The following is an 18,984-nucleotide window of genomic DNA, read 5'->3' as shown; positions in this document are numbered from 1 at the left end:
GAGACAAACAAAAGTTTGTTTCTTCTTCTTTTTGCGCCAAAAAAACAAAATTTTTAAACTGTTGTTAAGTGTATTTCAGACATTATTAGATATTTTGCTTATGTTCTTTTCGTATAAACATGTGTTTAAAATGTAAAACATTCCCAGTATCAACATGTTTTGTTAAATGCGTCTCATTAAATCAAAGCTCAGATATTGAAGACCACAGAGCTTTCACATTAATTAAGAAATGGAGGGATGACTTGATACTTCCCCGTAATTCTACAAGAAATTTAAGTAGAATCGGATTTTACATACTGAGGCCCACACATGTTACAGCATTTAAGAAACTGCTGATTCGTTTATCACAGCTTTTCACGGGGAAAATATGGCAGGGTTAAGTAAAAGCCGACAACATTCTCGGAATAATAAGGTTTCAAACATTGTATTGTACGTTACCATCCTGACAGCTTCCTTCAAAATATTTTGAACAATCATGAAGATGATACCAGACAGAAACCCAATGTTATCTTTCCAGTCAGTCACCAAGTAAACTGTGTATATTTCCAAACTTGTAGTGTCGAAATTCGTTCTTAAGGCTTATTTAAACTAGCAAGTTGTTTAACAATATTAAAATTTTTTGTCGTTTGTAAGCGCAGTTATTTTAAAATGTAAAACGTTAAAATGAGTCCAGCCAAAAACTGCCGCTCCCCTTAAGGTGTCACCCCTAGGTCCGTGCCTAGTGTGCCTATCTGTAAATCCGACACTGGATATCGATGATGGAAGTTGTGGTTTTGTAATTATAAGTATCGATTTTCGATATATCTATCGATATAGCATGTTGATTCAAACATTTGGCGCAGTTTGTGTTTGCTGTAGCAGTGTAGCAGCAAGTGTTGTGCATAAAGTAATAACAGTTATATCAAATGGATATAGGAGCTCAGTCATCTCAGAAGAGGATAAAAAAGAAGATAAAGCATCCGAATCCTTTGTTTGAAAAGTGGTTGAAAGAATGGCAAGATGAAGCTCGCGAGCGAGGTTCGGACATACAGTACTGCTATGCCAAAGTAAGTGACCTTGTGGAACTTGATTTTAACCACACATCTGTGAAATTTGTGTAGATAATGTAGCACCTCATAGAAATTGTTGCATAAAACAGGAAGAGTGCTATATCCGTGTATGGTTTGTGGTCGTTTGTCTTTCTGTACGAACAAAACTACCAGTAGCCCAACTTGCTCTTTGTTTTGTGGTTTATCCGAAGGTTGTGTGACTTGAGGTTTAAATTTTATTTAACATTTTTGTTCATAACCACAGTAAAGCTGCAACAACGAAGAAATAATGGTTTTCCTTAAACCTCCATGTCTAAAGATGAGCGATATTTGATGCAGAATTGCATTTCTACCCACTTATAGTCACGATTCCTCTGATACACGAGTATGGTGGATTAAACTTATACACAGCATGAAATGTATGAATTTTAAAAACTCTCCCCCCAGACTAGTAATTCACAATGCTACTGCACGAAAGAAGAAAAGCCTTATGAGTGAATAAGTCTTCATGGGTGTGTAGATAGATAGCAACACAGCGAAGTACTTGTACGAGAGTAGTTTGTTTTATTTACTTCTCACATACTGATGTGGTTTCTTGTGGCTCATCCGCAATAGCCGATACCCCAAAGTAGATGCCATCTATTCCAAAAATTATAATTACACCGCAACAATCGATACCACAAAACCAACACCTAAAACAACGAAAATTGGAATCGGATACTTCCATTGACCTATATAGGTCAACAGCAGCTCGCGATAGCAAAACACACATAGCTACGATGACAAACTGGAATCGGACACTTCCCATGACCTTTATAGCTCAAATACAACTGACGATACCAAAAAAATTGAAATCGAGTACTTCCACTAAGGCACACAAATCAACCACAAGTGCCGATACCAAAATATCAACCATGAACACATGCAGTAAATAACACCGACCCAACAACACATAAAAACCCCACCAAACATCATAACACGCAAACAATAGACCCCAAAAAACGACTACTTGCCACAAAAAAGTTCTGGCACTACACACTAGGTCCACCCCCTGAACACACACACACCGAAACAAACTCCCAACCCACCCACAATCTACCAACAACCCCAACCCCTCCCCCAACCTTCACTCACCCCCAAAAAACAATAATCCGCCAACAGTCTCTGGTCCTTGATGCCCCAACTCTGGTCAACTGCATATTCTACTTGCATATGCTGCATTTCACTATCTCCGCCACAAGCCCAAAAAGTTGCAGAAACTTAATGACAGACAACATGTTGTCCCCTGTCTAGAGAACATAAAAAGTGTGATCAATAAAGCTAATCTAACATAGACCTACATGTATTATCGTAAGAATACAAACCTCAATACCAATATGGCCAAATCATCAGTTAGTAATTTTAAGGAAATAGACCAAGAGGAAATCATTAAAATTGCCAAAAGAATGAAAGGTTAAAATAGCTGAGGTATTTATATTACCTAATATAACCTACTGAAAGAAGTAGTGTATTATACTGAGGCACCATTATTAACATGTTCTTGTGGTCTTCAGCCCGAAGACTGGTTTGATGCAGCTCTCCACACTACTCTTTCCTGTGCAAGCCTCTTTTATCTCCAAATAACTTCTGCAACCTACATCCTTTTGAACCAGCTTACTCAGTTCATGTCTTGGTCTCCCTAGAATTCTTATCCCACCCACTTCCCTCTAATACTAGTATTATTACAAAGTCAACATCGATCACAAGCCACGGCCGGACAGATTGCGTCATATCTTAGTAATTATATGTTAAAACCACCACTGAAACTAAAATAACAGACAAGAAGCATCCGACAATACTGATGTCATAAACAGTGGTTATAAACAACAGTTTAGAGTTTCCAGTTTTTGACTCCACATGTGATGGAATCATGTTGACCAGTGTACTATTCCACTTGTAGAAAAAAATCATAGAATACAGTGGCTGTTGGTTGGGTACACATGTCAGTCTAACTCTGAACATCCTCTGTGGCAGTGTTCGAACATCCAGTGATTGGTAGTTAGGACAGCGGAAATACAGAAGCGTCCGATCCCGCCCGTCTGCATTGACCCATGACGTCACAAATATGGCGGAAACAAAAACAAACACACACACTTTCCACAAGAAGCCTAATGACACTAACGGGACAAGTGCGGGAAATGGGGTGTTTTGGGTGGAGAGGGGGCAAACTAAATATAAACAAATTTAGATGCCTTGCGTAGCTACAACGTGTAAGTGAAGACAGCCATGCATGAATACCCACCCACCTCCCCAGGGGTAACCCCTGCAACCCATAGAAGATAAAGATGCTTCAGTAGCTGATTAGTGTTTTTTGTCTTTTTTAAAAAAAAATCTCACGGGATAGAACAAACAGATCAGAAAGATAAATATAATAAACTAAAACAGAAATTGGAGGAAACAGATAATTAAAATAAGTAATAAGCGTTTTTAAATTAAAAAAAAAAAAAATCTCACGAGATAGAACGAACAGATCAGAAAAGTAAATAAAATAAGATAAAACAGAACTGGAGATAGCCACACTCAAACCAAACTCCGTGCCGTCATGACGTCACACACAACACCCTTATGTCACGGGTCAAAGCAGACGCATGGGATCGGACGCTTCTGTTAACCCAGGACAGCTTCAGGGCTGCTGTGAGAAAACTCTCCAGTGTCATACTTAGGCAACACCTTGGAATATCAATGTTAGCCTTATTTCAGGTGCTGTAGTTGTGAATCTCTTGTCTCTTGCAGAAGGCCCCTTGATTTCCTTTTTATAGACAAGGGAGTTGAATGCATACTGGCTAAATATTGTGATGATTCCCAGATGCTTTAAAATGGGTCTGCAGCGGTTAAATTTCTTGCTAGAAGATATTATTCGTACAGCCTTCCTTTGTAGGAGCAGTATGTTTTTTCTTCTGGTAGAGTATCCCACAGTAGCAGTCCATACATGCTGTGGCTGTGGAATGGTGCATAATATATTGTGATTAAGTACTGTGCTGTTGTCATATATTTCAGCTTTCTGAGGAGATAAATTACTCATGAGAGCTTAGAACGTGTTGTGCACGTGTCTTTGGTCTATGTCAGCTTATTGCCAGTTGTGATTCCTAGGAGTTTGACACTATAAACATTTGCTATGGGTCCACAACCACCAAGGCTGCATAACATTTTCTGGTTTGTATCTTCATTTTTTTCAACCACTTTTTGGCTACTTGAAACAAAATTTTAGCATCTTTTAGTGCATCAGCTGAATTTCTACCCTTAGTTATTAATGTTGTATCATCTGCAAAGAGCAACGTAGTTGGTATACTTATAGTGGGTGCTGAAACTAAGAAAAATACCAAATTTCAATTTTTTTACCTCAAACCGTTCCTGAAATATGGTAATGTAAACTTTTCAAAAACTGGCCAAAAATGTGTGAACGGACTTTTTTTAAATTGCCCTAGGAGATGCCCTAATTGAGCTAGAGAACAGGGAAAGGTGTCATTTTGCAGCATTTTTCATGCTCTTTCCAGTGATGGACAAAAAAACATAGCTTCTAATTCATAACCTTTTTCAAAATGGTAATTAATATTTTGATTTAATTTTTTACAGTTTGGTCAAACTAGGGCCGTTAGTGAAAAACAAGAGTCCGGAATAATTTTTTTTAACAATGAACCCATCATCATCCCACATATATATTTTGCAATGTGATTTACAATAGTATGAAGTAGTTATAGAAATATTTTGAAAATTTTCAATTACGTACTTTTTGTAAAAAAAATTAAAATTAAATCAAAATATTAATTAGTATATTGAAAAAGGTTATTAATTAGAAGCTATGTTTTGTTGTATATCCCTGGAAAGAGGATGCAAAATGACACCTTTCTCATTTCTCTAGCTCAATTAGGACAGCTCCTAGGGCAATTTAAAAAAAGTCCGTTCACACATTTTTGGCTGGTTTTTGAAAAGTTTACATAGCCATATTTCAGGAATGGTTTGAGATAAAAAATTGAAATTTGGTATTTTCTTAGTCTCAGTGCCCACTATAAGTATACCAACTTTCAGCAAAATCTAAGAGGGTGAGGTAAAATAGGTGTGTTGATTTGACATGGAATGACTCAGTCATTGACAAACATTAAAAACAGCAGAAGGCTTAGATAAGATGACAGAGTCTCTAAAATTATATGTTTATACCATAAGATTTTAGTTTTTTTAGCAACACCTTGTGAGAGATGCAATCAGATGCCTTGCTTATATCACAAAGAATTAAAGCTATGCCGTTCTTTTCTTCAAATGGTTCCATTGTTTTTGTTATTACATTAAGCATTGCGGTAAATGTAGATTATCTCTTATAATCTAAGCCATCTCTAAATCCATGTTGGTTATCCAGGAAGAGGTTGTTGTCTTCGAAATAATAACAGTTGGTTCTTCATTACAGTATCAATCACTTTTGCTATCATAAGGGTTATAGAAATTGGTCTATATGTGAATGGATTGTTACAATCACCTTTTTTGTGCACTGGTACGGTCTTTGCCAGTTTTAAGATGTCTGGAAAAGTACCAACTTCAAGACATTGGTTAATGAGAGCAGCCAAAGGTTCAGCACTCTCAGATACAGTATCCTTCAGAACAGCACATGACATGTCATATAGTCTATATCTTCACTGACAGTGTATTTAAAACCTTTCACTCTTTTCACTTTGTTTCACATTGTCAAGGTGCAACTATGCTAATCCAGAATGAGATTTTCACTCTGCAGCGGAGTGTGCGCTGATATGAAACTTTGTTACGGATTAAAACTGTGTGTCGGACCGAGACCCGAACTCGGGACCTTTGCCTTTCATGGGAAATTGCTCTACCATCTGAGGTACCCAAGCACGACTCATCCCTGTCCTCACAACTTTACTTCTGCCAGTACCTTGTCTCCTACCTTCCAAACGTTACAGAAACTCTCCTGTGAACCTTTCGGAACGAGTTTGGAAGGTAGGAGACGAGGTACTGGCAGAAGTAAAGCTGTGAGGACGGGGTGTGTGTCGTGCTTTGATAGCTCAGATGGCAGAGCACTTGCCCGCGAAAGGCAAAGGTCCCAAGTTCGAGTCTCGGTCCGGCACACAGTTTTAATCTGCCAGGAACTTTCATAACTATGCTAATATTTATATTGCTTGTAACATCAATTTCTAAATCTGGTACTTCATCTACATTATTCCCAACAACATCAATAAAATATTTATTAAAATCATCAGGGCTACAAGCATTTAATGGGGCAGTGGGTCTTTTTCTGTGTTCGTTAAGCTGTTTCCAGGTCACATGCTGCTTTGCATGGGTTGCGGGCTTAAAAATGAACCTAACATTATATGTCTTCTTGGCTGCTCCTGTTTCCTTCCAGTAGATTCTTTTAATTTCCAGAGTATAGCAGTGAGACATATCTTTGGCTCAGGCATCTGTTGTTGTAACTTGATCATTTAGCAGCAGAACAACACACTTTATGTTTTCCAAGTTGGGAGTGTACCATGATTTGTCCTGCCTATGTTTATTCTATTTTGTGGTTTATCTAATGAATTCTGTATGGTTACTGTTGGAAAAGAGTTCAGAATTTATTTTGAGGAGCTGGAAAATACATTTAAAAGCATCACTTGGTCCCAGTCCTACAACTTCAGAGTGCCATTAATCCTGGCAAGCACATTTTTGAAGACGTTCATTTCTTCCTCCATTATAATTCCTTTACTGAAGGTATAGTCAGAATACCACATACTGGCTTTTCTGTGAAGTTTCCTTTGACTATTTAGGTGGACAATTAATGCATCATGATCTGATATTGATGGATTCACCACACTTATTTTTTAGTCCCAAGTGTTTTGGTTGGTGACGACAGTGTTGAGGCGAGCTTTTCCTGTTGTTGATGCATGGTTAGCTACATACCAACCATAGTTACTAATCAAGTACTTGAATGTTTTCTCCTTAGTACTGGGTAGGTAGGTAGTTAATGTTTAACGTCCCGTCGACAACGAGGTCATTAGAGACGGAGCGCAAGCTCGGGTTAGAGAAAGATTGGGAAGGAAATCGGCCGTGCCCTTTCAAAGGAACCATCCCGGCCCTCTCCGTAGTACTGTCTTCTTGTTAATGGATATTGAAGTCACCATGCAACATAATTTTTGAATTTATGTGCATTAGGTAGCACAAGCAGCTGTTCATCTTGGTGAGAAAATTATCAGTCTCCACCAGTTGCATGGTACATGGACTCAAAAACCAAAATTACATCACATGGTTTTAATTCAGCCAACTGTAAATCCAGGTCAACACAAAACTTCTTTAGGTCAACTTCTTGAACACAAAGATTTGCATAGACATATACTTCACCATGAGTAATTGTTTTACGACACAATGCACTTATTTCAAGATATTCCACACGTCTCTAATAATCCCCTTCCTGCTCAGCTAGCCAGTGTTCACTGATGCACAAAACAATTTGGTTTGACTTAGTCTTCAGAGATGGTTAAATTGTTCACTTTTGTTCTGAGATACTCAATATTTACACTTGCTACAACAAACATATTTTCTTCTGGGACAATTATTGAATTTAAGATCTGTACTTCTTCCTGAATAAAAAACACCTTATTACTATGTTTTAGGCCACACTGAAGGATCCATTAATTTATCCTGTAGTACACAATCAACACCTAGTTTAAAACTGCAGTTAAATCCTTTTTGCTTAGTTTCTCAACTACAAAGTTCATGTGGTCTGGGAAACACTTTTCCACGAAGGAAGGTAAATTTTCAGCCTTTGTACCATTTTTTACTCTGCCCAAATGGAACCAGGCCTCCTCTTCTCCACAAAAGATATTCAGTTCTGTATCAGTGCTTATAACACTTGTTGTCCCTTTGTTATTATTGTCTGAGATGTTCTGGAAAGTCTTTGCATTTTCTTTTTGTGTACCTGTTGCCAGTTTTCTTTTGAGGAGTCAGCTGATTTATGAGGATTATCAGTAACATTTGAATTCTTGTGTACACCAACTTTAGTGATCTGAAAAGCATGTGTACTTAAAAAAGACAGTGTCATGCAGCTTTCCATAGTATCTTTATTACAGTTTCCCAAGTAATTCAGCGAGAATGATGCATTGTACTGGTGATTGTTAATGTTTACTTCCACACTATTAATTGCTGTTTTTATGTCTGGATCAGAACGTTCACTTGTTTCAGCACTGTTTGTCAATGTTTTGATGGTTGAATACTAAATTGGTGATTCCTTCATGTCTGAATGTGCCCTATCACCTGATCTCTTCTTTTAGTCAAGTTATACCACAAATTTCTTTTCTTCAAGAGTTCTGTTCTGTACCTCCTCATTGGTTACGTGATGTACCCATCAAGTCTTCAGCGTTCTTCTGTAACACCACATCTCAAAAGCTTGTATTCTTTCCTTGTGTGAACTGTTTATTGTCTACATATAACTTCCGTTCAAGGCTTCACTCCAGTGAAATACCTCCAGAAAATACTTCTTAACGCTTGTGTCTGTCCATTCTGTCCCACTGCTCTTTCAAATCTTTTGGTGACTCGGCAGAGTTACAATGTCATGGGCAAACATTTTTATTCCTTCTTTCTGAACTTTAATTCCTTCTTCAAATTTTTCTTTGTTTCCTTTACTGCTTGCTTAATGTATAGACCGAACAATGCCTGGAATAGGCTATAACCCTACCTTACTGCCTTCACAAGCACTATGTTCCTTTCATGCTCCTCGACTCTTATAACTGCTGTCAGGTTTCTGTACAAGTTGTGTGTAAACCTTTGCTCCCTGTATTTTACTCCTGCTGTCTTCAGAATTTCAGAGTGTGTATTGCAGTTGACATTGCCAAAAGCTTTCTGCAAGTTTGTAAAAGATATTAATGTAGGTTTGCCTTTCCTTAACGTATCTTCTAAGAGAAGTTGTACAGTTAGTATTACCTCACATGTTCCTACATTTCTCCGGAACTCAAACTGATCTTCCCCAAGGTTGGCTTCTACCAGTTTTTTCATTCTTCTGTAAATAAGTCATGTTAGTATTCTTCCAGCGTGACTAGTCCAGCAACATTCATGCTGCGTTTTTTTGGAATGGGAAATTATTAGTCATCTTGAAGTCTGAAGATATCACCTGTCACATACATCTTGCATACCAGGTGGGATAGTTTTGTTATGGCTGGCCCTCACAAGGATATCAGCAGTTCTGAGAGCATGTTGACTACTGTAGGGGTCTTATTTCGACTTAAGTCTTTCAGTGCTCTGTTAAATTCTTCTTGCAATCATATATCCTATCTCATCTTCAGCTATGTCCTCTTCTCTATCTATAATATTGCCTTAAAGTGCATTTAACTTGTATAGCCCATCTACAGGGTGCCCCAGGGCAAATGGTAAATATTCAGGGATAAGACAAGAGTGCTCATGTGAAACAAAAAAACTTCATAAGGACATATGCCCTATTCCAAATGGTTTCCAAAATAGAACACATATAATGTGAATTTGTTTTTGGACTAGTGGTGTGCACACATTTAGTACCAATCCAACCTGTTTGACATTTTATTCTAGCACAATCCACCTTGTCGCTTTCAGTTTCCCTCTGCTTGGGATGCCTTTCTGCCCTTAAACTCACCTGTTGAACGCATAGTTGACCATGTTGTGTTGTGTATGAAGTAGTGTGAAGGACTGACAGTATATCTAATAGAAGCGTTGGTTAACTGTGCTTGTACAAGTGCTAGCTAAAATGCCACACACCTACACTAATGAAGAATATACTGAGATAGTGTATGTTCACAGCTTCCACAATGGAAGTGTTCTTGCTGCTGTCGAAGAACAGTATCGACGCTTCCTGACATGTTGAATTCCTGATCATAGTGTTTACCTGAGCTTCAGTACACTGTGTGAAACAGGTGCTCTTCCAAGTTCCCATTTTTCTTCTTAACATGTAGCAACAACCTGTGCAGGGACATTTATTGTGAAATGTACAACAGCTGTAATATGATGTTAATGATAATGCATAGACATGAATGTGTCAAAAATTTCAATTGATACTTTGTAAAGTACGTTTTGTAATATTTACTAACTTGTGCATGTGTAAACCTCACGATGTATTGAATAATACAGAAAATAAATAATGATGTATGTTAAACGTGTTCTATCTTGGAAACCATTCAGAGTACACCATATGTCGTATTGAATGTTCCTCCTGGGACACCCTTCATATTCTCCTTCCACCTTTCCCTTCTTTGCGTAGGTTTTCCATCTGAGCACTTAATATTCATATGGCTGCTTTTCTTTTCTCTAAATGTCTTTTTAATTTTCATATAGGCATTTTGTATCTTTCCCTTATATACATGTTTCTGTAGACTTACATTTGTCCTCTAGTCATTCCTGATTAATCATTTTGCATTTCCTATCAACCTCATTTTTTAGAAGTTTGTATTCCCTTTTGCCTGAATCATTTGGTGCATTTTTGTATTGTCTCATTTCATCTGTTATCCAGAACCTTATGTGACATCCAGTGATTTCTACTAGGTCTTGTCCTTTTACTTCTTTGATCCTCTCAAAGCTGTCCATTCATTTTGTACTGTATTTCTTTCCAGTGTTTGTCATTCATTGCCTAATGCTCCCTCTGAAACTCTCAACAACTTCTGGTTCAAGTTGTCCAGGTCCCATCTCCTTAATGTCCAACCTTTTTGCAATTTCTTCAGTTTTAATTTACAGTTTGTAACCAATAAATTGTGGTCAGTTCACATCTGCCCTAGGAAATGTCGTACACTTTAAAATCTGGTTCCGATATCTCTGTCTTACCATTATGTAATCAGTCTGAAATTTTAAGTTGTCTCCAGGTCTCTTCCATGTATACAACCTTCTTTCATGATTCTTAAACTAAGTGTTGGTGATGACTAAATTATGCTGTGTGTAAAATTCTACCAGGTGACTTCCTGTTATATTCCTTTCCCACAGTCCATATTCACCTACTATTTTACATTCTCTTCCTTTCCCTACTATTGAATTCCAGTGCCCCATCACAGTTATATATTCCTCCCCCTTAACTACCTTAATAATTTTTTTTGTCTCATCATACATTATTTCAATCTCTTCTTCATCTGCAGAGCCAGTTGGCATTTAAACTTGTATTATGAATTTTATAAAGTTGTGTCTTGTACAATGTGCCTTTTCTGATTCCCTAAACACACCCAAGGTGAACCTGCTAATTACAGATGGATTTCACTAATTTCAACACTACTCACAGTCTCTAAAAGCAGCATGTGTCAGCAAATGTACATGTTCCTTGGTGTGAATATGATGTTAAGCACGTCACAGTTCAGCTCTGGAAAGGTAAGGTGACATCATGGTGACAGAACTTTTATCAGCAAATTTTATGCTGATACACAGGTCACATCTCATGATCTAAGTAATGAATTTAATCTTGGTGATTATTCTATTTTGTTCTCTAAAATAAAGCACTGTGTAATTGGTGGCAGCAGGCTAAAACCGTTGAATCAGATTTTTATAAGTGAAAGGAGGTTATGAGTTGCTGGAAGTGAACTATCAAAACCCAATGGAGATTTGACACAGGATCAAAATTATGACTTGTAATATTCTTTGTACAGATAAATGACTTACTCGAAAACACCGATGCAAAGACAGACATGATAAAACTTTTCCTTATGTAAATCTTGTATTGGAGAGCCTTATAAGCAATATGAATTTGGTGAAATAAAGCACAGCCTCTTGGCTTAATGCAAATAGTTTACTTCCACATGAAAAAAAAAAGATCACTAATATGTGGTTTAGCCTATCAAAAACTACCAGTATAGATAGAGTAAATGTAAAATTTTTATGCAACATACTAGACAAGAAGCTAACTTTGAAGTTTCATGTTGAACACATAAGTTAGGTTATTAAGGGTGAAGTTTATACTGAGGAGACTAATGCGTGGAGCTTATGGGCACTCATTGGTGAGGTATCAATGCAGGAGACTGATAACCAGTGTAACTTTAGAATATGTAAGAATGGCATTTTTTAATTATTTTTTATTTTCAGTCTGTCTTGAGGTGTGGGTTAGCACTCCAGGGAAACAGTAAACGAGTAAAATGATGCTCCTATAATTCATGAAAAGTCAGTCAGAGTAATGAGAAGAATAGGCAACACACTGTCTAGTATTGTAGCTAAAATACTGCTGGCTTTTTGAAGGTCTCAGTATTGTCACTAACTGCTCTTATTTCAGTTTCAATGTGCAGTGCTTTAAACATGTTGTCACACAGTATCCATAATCCTATACCAGACATGAGTGTAGATTCACGAATGAAATGTAACATTTGATGTTGAAAAGCTTTACAAACAAAACACAACACAGAACTTAAAGATGAACTACCAGCAGAACTGAGAGTGCCATTGTTTATACTTCAAATTTCCTCAAACCAACCTATCAATTTTTATGAATAAGTTTCTAGAGCCTTATGCATTTCTTACGTATTGAAACCTGGTTCCAGCAGCTTCAAAAGTGTTCATCAAAATTGAAATTTAGTTTGAACTTCCTTTTATTTCTGAGGCAGTCACATTTTATATCACAATCAATAGTGGTTTCAGCCTACATTGGTCATCTTGCTGCTAGTCATGGTGGCAGTTTGTAAACAAAACATTCTTTACCTGTTTTTATTTGTACCTCCCAACTGGCTAGTTCCCCCCCGCAGGTTCGGGGGTTAGAATAGGCCCATGGTATTCCTGCCTGTCGTAAGAGGCGACTATAAGGAGTCTCACATGTTTCGGCCTTATGTGATGGTCCCCTCTCGGGTTTGACCTCCATCTTTCTAAATTATTCCGAAGAGCGAGCCAATTGGGGAAGGGCGCCTTACATGGTGCACTGTATCCGTCGTGCAATTAGACCTTTCGCCGTCTTTCTCGTCGTTGCAATGGTGTCCCGCTCGTTTTCGATCTCTTGGGCGATTACCACGCTGCACTCTGCAGTGTTTCTTTTAACTGCGACGACGACCTTGGCCATTTTTGCACCTAAAATCCAGCACGGTAGCCAGCCTGTTGTGGTGGGGCCGCCATGTACCCTCTTGGTTGTAGCCCCCTGACAACACAGGGATCGCTCTACTGATGCCTGCGCCGTTAACTCCCCACGTATGCCAAGGAGTAGATGCCCATCTCCTTGGGGCATCAGGACTCCCGGCAATGGCCGTCCTGCCAGGTGGCTATTGCTGCGGCTGGGTGGCGCCCGTGGGGAGGGCCCTTGGTCGGAGTAGGTGGCATCAGAGCGGATGACCCGCAATGAAGCGTGGTACATCATCTCTTGCTGGCGGCCAGCCGCCAGCAGTCTCTAAGCGTTCTCGGGCTCAATTTAATGCTGAAAAGTACAATCCGAAAACGTTCCCCTCTCTGGCCACGCCGTGGGAGGAACGTAAATCTCAGGATGGCAGTAGCAATTATTCGCCCCGATTCTTAGTTTGTACGAGAGCTGATGGGGAGTCTTTTCTCTCCACAAAGCCTCAGTTCTTCGTTGAGCATTTAGAGGACAAGTTTGGGAAGGTGGAGGGCTTGTCAAAAATGCGCTATGGATCGGTCCTGATCCAAACGGCATCCTCTGCCCAGTCACGACAGTTACTTGCTTGTGACAAGTTGGGGGATGTTGCTGTTACGATCACACCGCATAAGAGTTTAAATATGGTCCAGGGAGTTATTTACCATAAGGACCTTCTTTTGCAGTCTGATGACGAGCTGCGCGCCAACTTAGAGCGCAGAGGTGTACATTTCGTCCGGCGCGTTCATCGGGGTCCGAAGGAAAATCAGATAGCTACCGGTGCCTTCATCTTGGCCTTCGAGGGTGATAAGTTACCGGAAAAGGTCAAGGTGATGGTCTACCGATGTGACGTCAGGCCCTATATTCCTCCCCTGATGCGGTGCTTCAAGTGCTGGAAGTTTGGCCATGTGTCTTCCCGCTGCACTTCCAGCCTCACATGTCGAGATTGCGGACGCCCGTCTCATCCCGATACTCCATGTGCCCCGCCTCCCATCTGTGTCAACTGCGGGGAGCACCATTCACCTTGCTCGCCAGACTCCAGAATCTTCCAGAAAGAACGCAAAATCATGGAATATAAGACCCTGGACCGACTGACTTATACTGAGGCCAAACGGAAATACGACCGATTACATCCCGTGCGAATGACGTCATCCTACGCCGCCGCTACAACACCTGTGCTCGCCCCATCAGTTTCACGACTTCCGGCCGGATCGCTGAGTGGTACAACTCCTCCTGCCCCCTAGCCAGTGGGGGGCTCTACCCACCGGGTTGCTCCTGCGCCACCTACCTCAGGGGCAACACCATCCCCCCCATCAGGGACGTCCGTCCCTGCTTCTAAGCCGGAGAAGTGTCCAACTTCTTCGGCTTCTCACACTCGCAAGGGGTCCCTCGGGTCCCTCCCTTCCCAGGTTTCCACCAGTGGGAAGGCTGACGACCGACAGTGGCGTAAGTGCCCGCAATCGGCTGGTCGACGGGCTTCATGATCCTCCTCAGTCCCGGATACTGAATCGGTGAAGCCCTCCCACTCAGTTAAACCCAAGGAGCAGCGTGAGAAATCAAAGAACAAGAGCTCTAAGCCCAAGGAACTCGCGGTGGCAGCCACCCCACCGCCACCTTCCAGCTCTGCGTCTGCGGACGAGGTGGAGATCCTGGCGTCCACTGAGGACCTAGATCTCGCCGGTCCCTCAGACGCCATGGATAGCACTAGCACCGGTGCTCAATCGGAGGCAGCAGGTGACCCAGCGGCGTAATCTGCCTTCCCCGTCCCGTCACGCCTTCTCCGCCATGGACAATACCATCCTCCAATGGAACTGCAGCGGTTTCTTCCACCATCTAGCTGAGCTCCGCCAGCTTATCAGCCTTCATCCTTTCCTTTGCATTGCTCTGCAGGAAACTTGGTTTCCGGCAATGCGAACCCCCGCCCTCCGTGGCTATCGGGGTTATTATAAGAACCGAGCAGCTTATGAAAGGGTGTCTGGTGGCGTCTGCATATATGTCCTTCACACTCTGCACAGCGAGTCTATCCCTCTCCAGACGCCTTTAGAGGCTGTCGCTGTACGCATGTGGACGCCACAGGCTATTACCGTCTGCAGTCTTTACCTTCCACCGGATGGTGATGTCTCGCAGCATGTCCTGGCTGCGCTGGTCACCCAATTGCCGCAACCTTTCTTGCTATTGGGCGACTTCAACGCCCATAACCCTCTGTGGGGTGGGTCAGTGGCCACAGGTCGAGGCGCCATCGTTGAGCATTTCTTGTCGCAGCTCGATCTCTCGCTGTTAAATGATGGTGCCTTCACGCACTTCAGTGTGGCGCATGGCACCTACTCCGCCATTGACCTTTCCATCTGTAGCCATAGCCTCTTACCGTCTGTCCAATGGAGTGTGCATGACGACCTGTGTGGTAGTGACCACTTTCCGCTCTTTTTGTCACTATCACAGCGTCACTCTTCTGGGCGCCCTAGCAGATGGGCTATGAATAAGTCTGACTGGGATTTGTTCTCCTCCACTGCCACTTTTGAGCCTCTCTCTACTGATGATATTGATGCGGTGGTTCAATCGGTCACCACCGGCATCGTTACTGCCGCCGCGTCTGCCATTCCCCGTTCTTTTGGGTCCCCTCGGCGGAAGGCTGTGCCTTGGTGGTCCCCTGAGATCGCTGAAGCGATTAAAGATCGCCGGCGGGCCCTCCAGCGTCACAAGCGACATCCCTCCTTAGCCCACCTTATCGCCTTCAAACGGCTGCGTGCGCGGGCCCGCCTCCTCATCCGCCAAGGCAAGGAGGAGTGCTGGGAGCGGTATGTGTCCACCATTGGCCTCCATGTCACTCCCTCGCAGGTCTGGGCCAAGATTCGACGCGTCTACGGCTATCGGACCCCTGGCAGCGTCCCTGCGCTCTCACTGAATGGAGCCGTTTGTACTGACTCCGACGTCATTGCAAATCGCTTAGCAGAGCATTTTGCTATGAGTTCCGCTTCTGCGAATTACCCCCAGGCCTTCCGCTCCATTAAAGAGCAGATGGAACGTCGGAGCCTTTCGTTTCGCACCAACCACCCGGAATCTTACAATGCTCCATTCAGTGAGTGGGAATTTCGCAGTGCCCTAGCTGCTTGCCCTGATACCGCTCCTGGGCCAGATGGCATCCACTGTCAGATGCTGAAACACCTTTCAGTGGCCTGCCAGCGGCGCCTTCTCGATCTTTACAACCGTCTTTGGGTCGAGGGGGAGTTTCCGTCGCAATGGCGGGAAGGCATTGTCATCCCCGTTTTGAAACCTGGAACGACCCCTCTGGAGGTGGACAGCTACCGTCCCATTAGCCTCACCAACGTTCTTTGCAAGTTGCTTGAACGGATGGTGAGCCGGCGCTTGCATTGGGTACTGGAGTCTCGGGGCCTTCTGGCTTCGTCTCAGGGTGGGTTCCGTAGAGGCCGCTCCGCCACCGACAATCTGGTGAGCCTGGAGTCGGCCATCCGTACTGCTTTTGCCCGCCGTCAGCACCTGGTCGCTGTCTTTTTCGACATGCGGAAGGCGTACGATACGACATGGCGTCATCACATTCTTTCTACGCTTCATGGATGGGACCTTCGGGGTCCTCTGCCGATTTTTATCCGCAATTTTCTGTCGTGTCGTACCTTCCGCGTGCAAGTCGCGGCCTCGTATAGTTCCTCCCACGTCCAGGAGAACAGTGTACCACAGGGCTCTGTTTTAAGTGTCTGTCTGTTTTTAATAGCCATTAACGGGCTTGCTGCGGCCGTGGGAAATTCTGTCTCCACTTCCCTGTATGCTGACAACTTCTGCCTTTATTACAGCTCTACTGGCATTGCAGCTGTTGAACGTCAGCTACAGGGCGCTATCTGTAAGGCGCAGTCTTGGGCTGTAGCGCATGGGTTTCAGTTTTCGGCAGCCAAGACCCGCGTTATGCATTTCTGCCGGCGCCGAACAGTCCATCCTGAGCCGCAGCTTTATCTTGCCGACGAACTCCTTGCTGTGGTGGAGACCCACAGGTTTTTGGGGGTGGTTTTTGATGCCCGGTTGACTTGGCTGCCTCATATCCGGCAGCTTAAACAGACGTGTTGGCGGCATCTAAACGCTCCGAGATGCTTGAGCCACACCCGCTGGGGTGCCGACCGCTCTACCCTGTTGCGGCTCTACCAGGCGTTAATCCAGTCCCGTCTGGATTATGGGAGCCTGGCTTATGGCTCAGCATCCCCATCTGCGTTACGGGTGCTGGACCCAATTCTCCACAGTGGGATACGCCTTGCCACTGGTGCTTTCCGAACCAGCCCTGTGGACAGCGTACTAGTGGAGGCAGGTGTACCTCCACTGCGGTTCTGACGCCAACGTTTGCTGGCCGCTTATGCTGCCCATGTTCTAAGCTCGCCCGGGCATCCAAACTATCGTCTCCTGTTCCCGCGGTCCGTATGCCAGAACGTCGGCCCCGGTCTGGTTGTACAATAGCGGTCCGTGTCAAAGAGCTTCTCTCTGGGCTTCAGGGTTTCACTGTTCCACCTCTTTTCCGGGCTACTTTGCATACACCCCCATGGTGTGTTCGTCGCCCTTGCCTTCGGCTCGACTTGGCACAGGGCCCTAAGGACTCAGTCCCTCCAGAGGCCTTCCGCCGCCGCTTTTATTCCATCCTGGCCACGTATCAGGGCTCTGGTGTTGTTTACACTGACGGCTCGATGGTTGCTGGTCGTGTCGGATATGCGCTCACTCTAGGGGACCATTCCGAACAACGTTCCTTGCCGGATGGCTGCAGCGTTTACACTGCTGAACTGGTCGCCATCTTTCGTACCCTAGAGTATATCTGCTCCTGCTCAGGTGAGTCCTTCGTTATCTGTGGCGATTCCCTGAGCGGTTTACGAGCTCTCGACCAGTGTTTCCCTCCTTCTCGTCTGGTGATGGCTATCCAAGAGTCTCTACATACTCTTGCCCGTTGCGGCCGCTCTGTGGTCTTTGTGTGGACCCCCGGTCATGTCGGTATCCCGGGTAACGAACATGTTGACCGCCTGGCGAAAGAGGCCACCAGTAAGCCATCTCTGGACATTGGCCTCCCAGAGACTGATTTGCGGGCAGTCTTCCGCCGCAAAATCTTGGCGCTATGGGACGATGAATGGCGCGAACTGAGAATGCGCAATAAACTCCGTGCTGTCAAGGAGACGACGGCTGTGTGGCAGTCTTCCCTGCGAGCCACTCGCAGGGACTCAGTAGTTCTTTGCCGGCTCCGCATTGGCCACTCCCGGCTGACGCACAGTTATTTACTGCGCCGGGAGGACCCTCCTGTATGTCGCTGTGGGGCGGCTTTGACAGTGGCCCACATTCTGATGGCCTGCCCCTTTTATCTGTGGTCAGGCAGACATTTGCGCTGCCTGCTACGCTCCCTGCCCTTTTAGCAGACGACTCCACTATGGCTGACTTAGTTTTACGTTTTATTCGGGCAGGGGGATTTTATCATTTAATCTGAGTGTTTCTGTTTTCTCTTATTGTTTTGTGTTGATTCTGGCCTTTGGCCTATGATTTAAAACTGCTTTTTTAATGTGTTTCTAAGTGGTTGGCTTTTCCTTTTTTATTTCTATGGTCGGCCAACCACCGTCACACTGTGTGGTTTTAGTTCATTTTGTCTTTTCTTTGTCTCAGTTTCTCTTGTTCTCTATCGTGATCTATTCTGTTCCTCGTTTTTATTCTCTGTGGGTGTTCTTTGTATTTGGAAAAAGGGACCGATGACCGTAGCAGTCTGGTCCCTTTAATCCCCAAAACCAACCAACCAACTGGCTAGTTTTGACCCTTGAAAGCAATTGTTAAATTATAAAAGTTCATACTGAATCACTGAGGCTGTGAATTGATGGTGTTTGACAGTATACTTTTATTCCTTACCTGGGGACTTTTAAAGCTCATATGCAGAACAAATGTCTGGGATCTTTGATCTGTCCATAAGTTCTTTGATGT

At 43.1% G+C, this 18,984-nt stretch overlaps 1 protein-coding gene across 7 annotated transcripts in view; it reads left to right on the top strand.

Moving 5' to 3' along the window:
• Positions 1–827: 827 nt before the first annotated feature.
• The window catches only part of LOC126470459 (crossover junction endonuclease MUS81), a 213,810-nt gene continuing 195,653 nt past the window's right edge, over positions 828–18,984 (top strand). For all 7 annotated transcript variants that reach the window (XR_007586209.1, XR_007586210.1, XM_050098314.1 and 4 more), the window contains exon 1: positions 828–1,046. Coding sequence is in view for 5 of the 7 variants with exons in the window: in XM_050098314.1 (XP_049954271.1) it covers positions 906–1,046 (141 nt within the window). In the remaining 2 variants the exon portion in view is untranslated. The remainder of the gene's footprint in view (positions 1,047–18,984) is intronic.

The sequence above is a fragment of the Schistocerca serialis genome, chromosome 3, assembly GCF_023864345.2.
Source record: "Schistocerca serialis cubense isolate TAMUIC-IGC-003099 chromosome 3, iqSchSeri2.2, whole genome shotgun sequence".
Lineage (NCBI taxonomy): Eukaryota > Metazoa > Arthropoda > Insecta > Orthoptera > Acrididae > Schistocerca > Schistocerca serialis.
The sequence above is the reverse complement of the archived record's forward strand: the minus strand, read 5'-3'. Positions and strand labels throughout refer to the sequence as shown.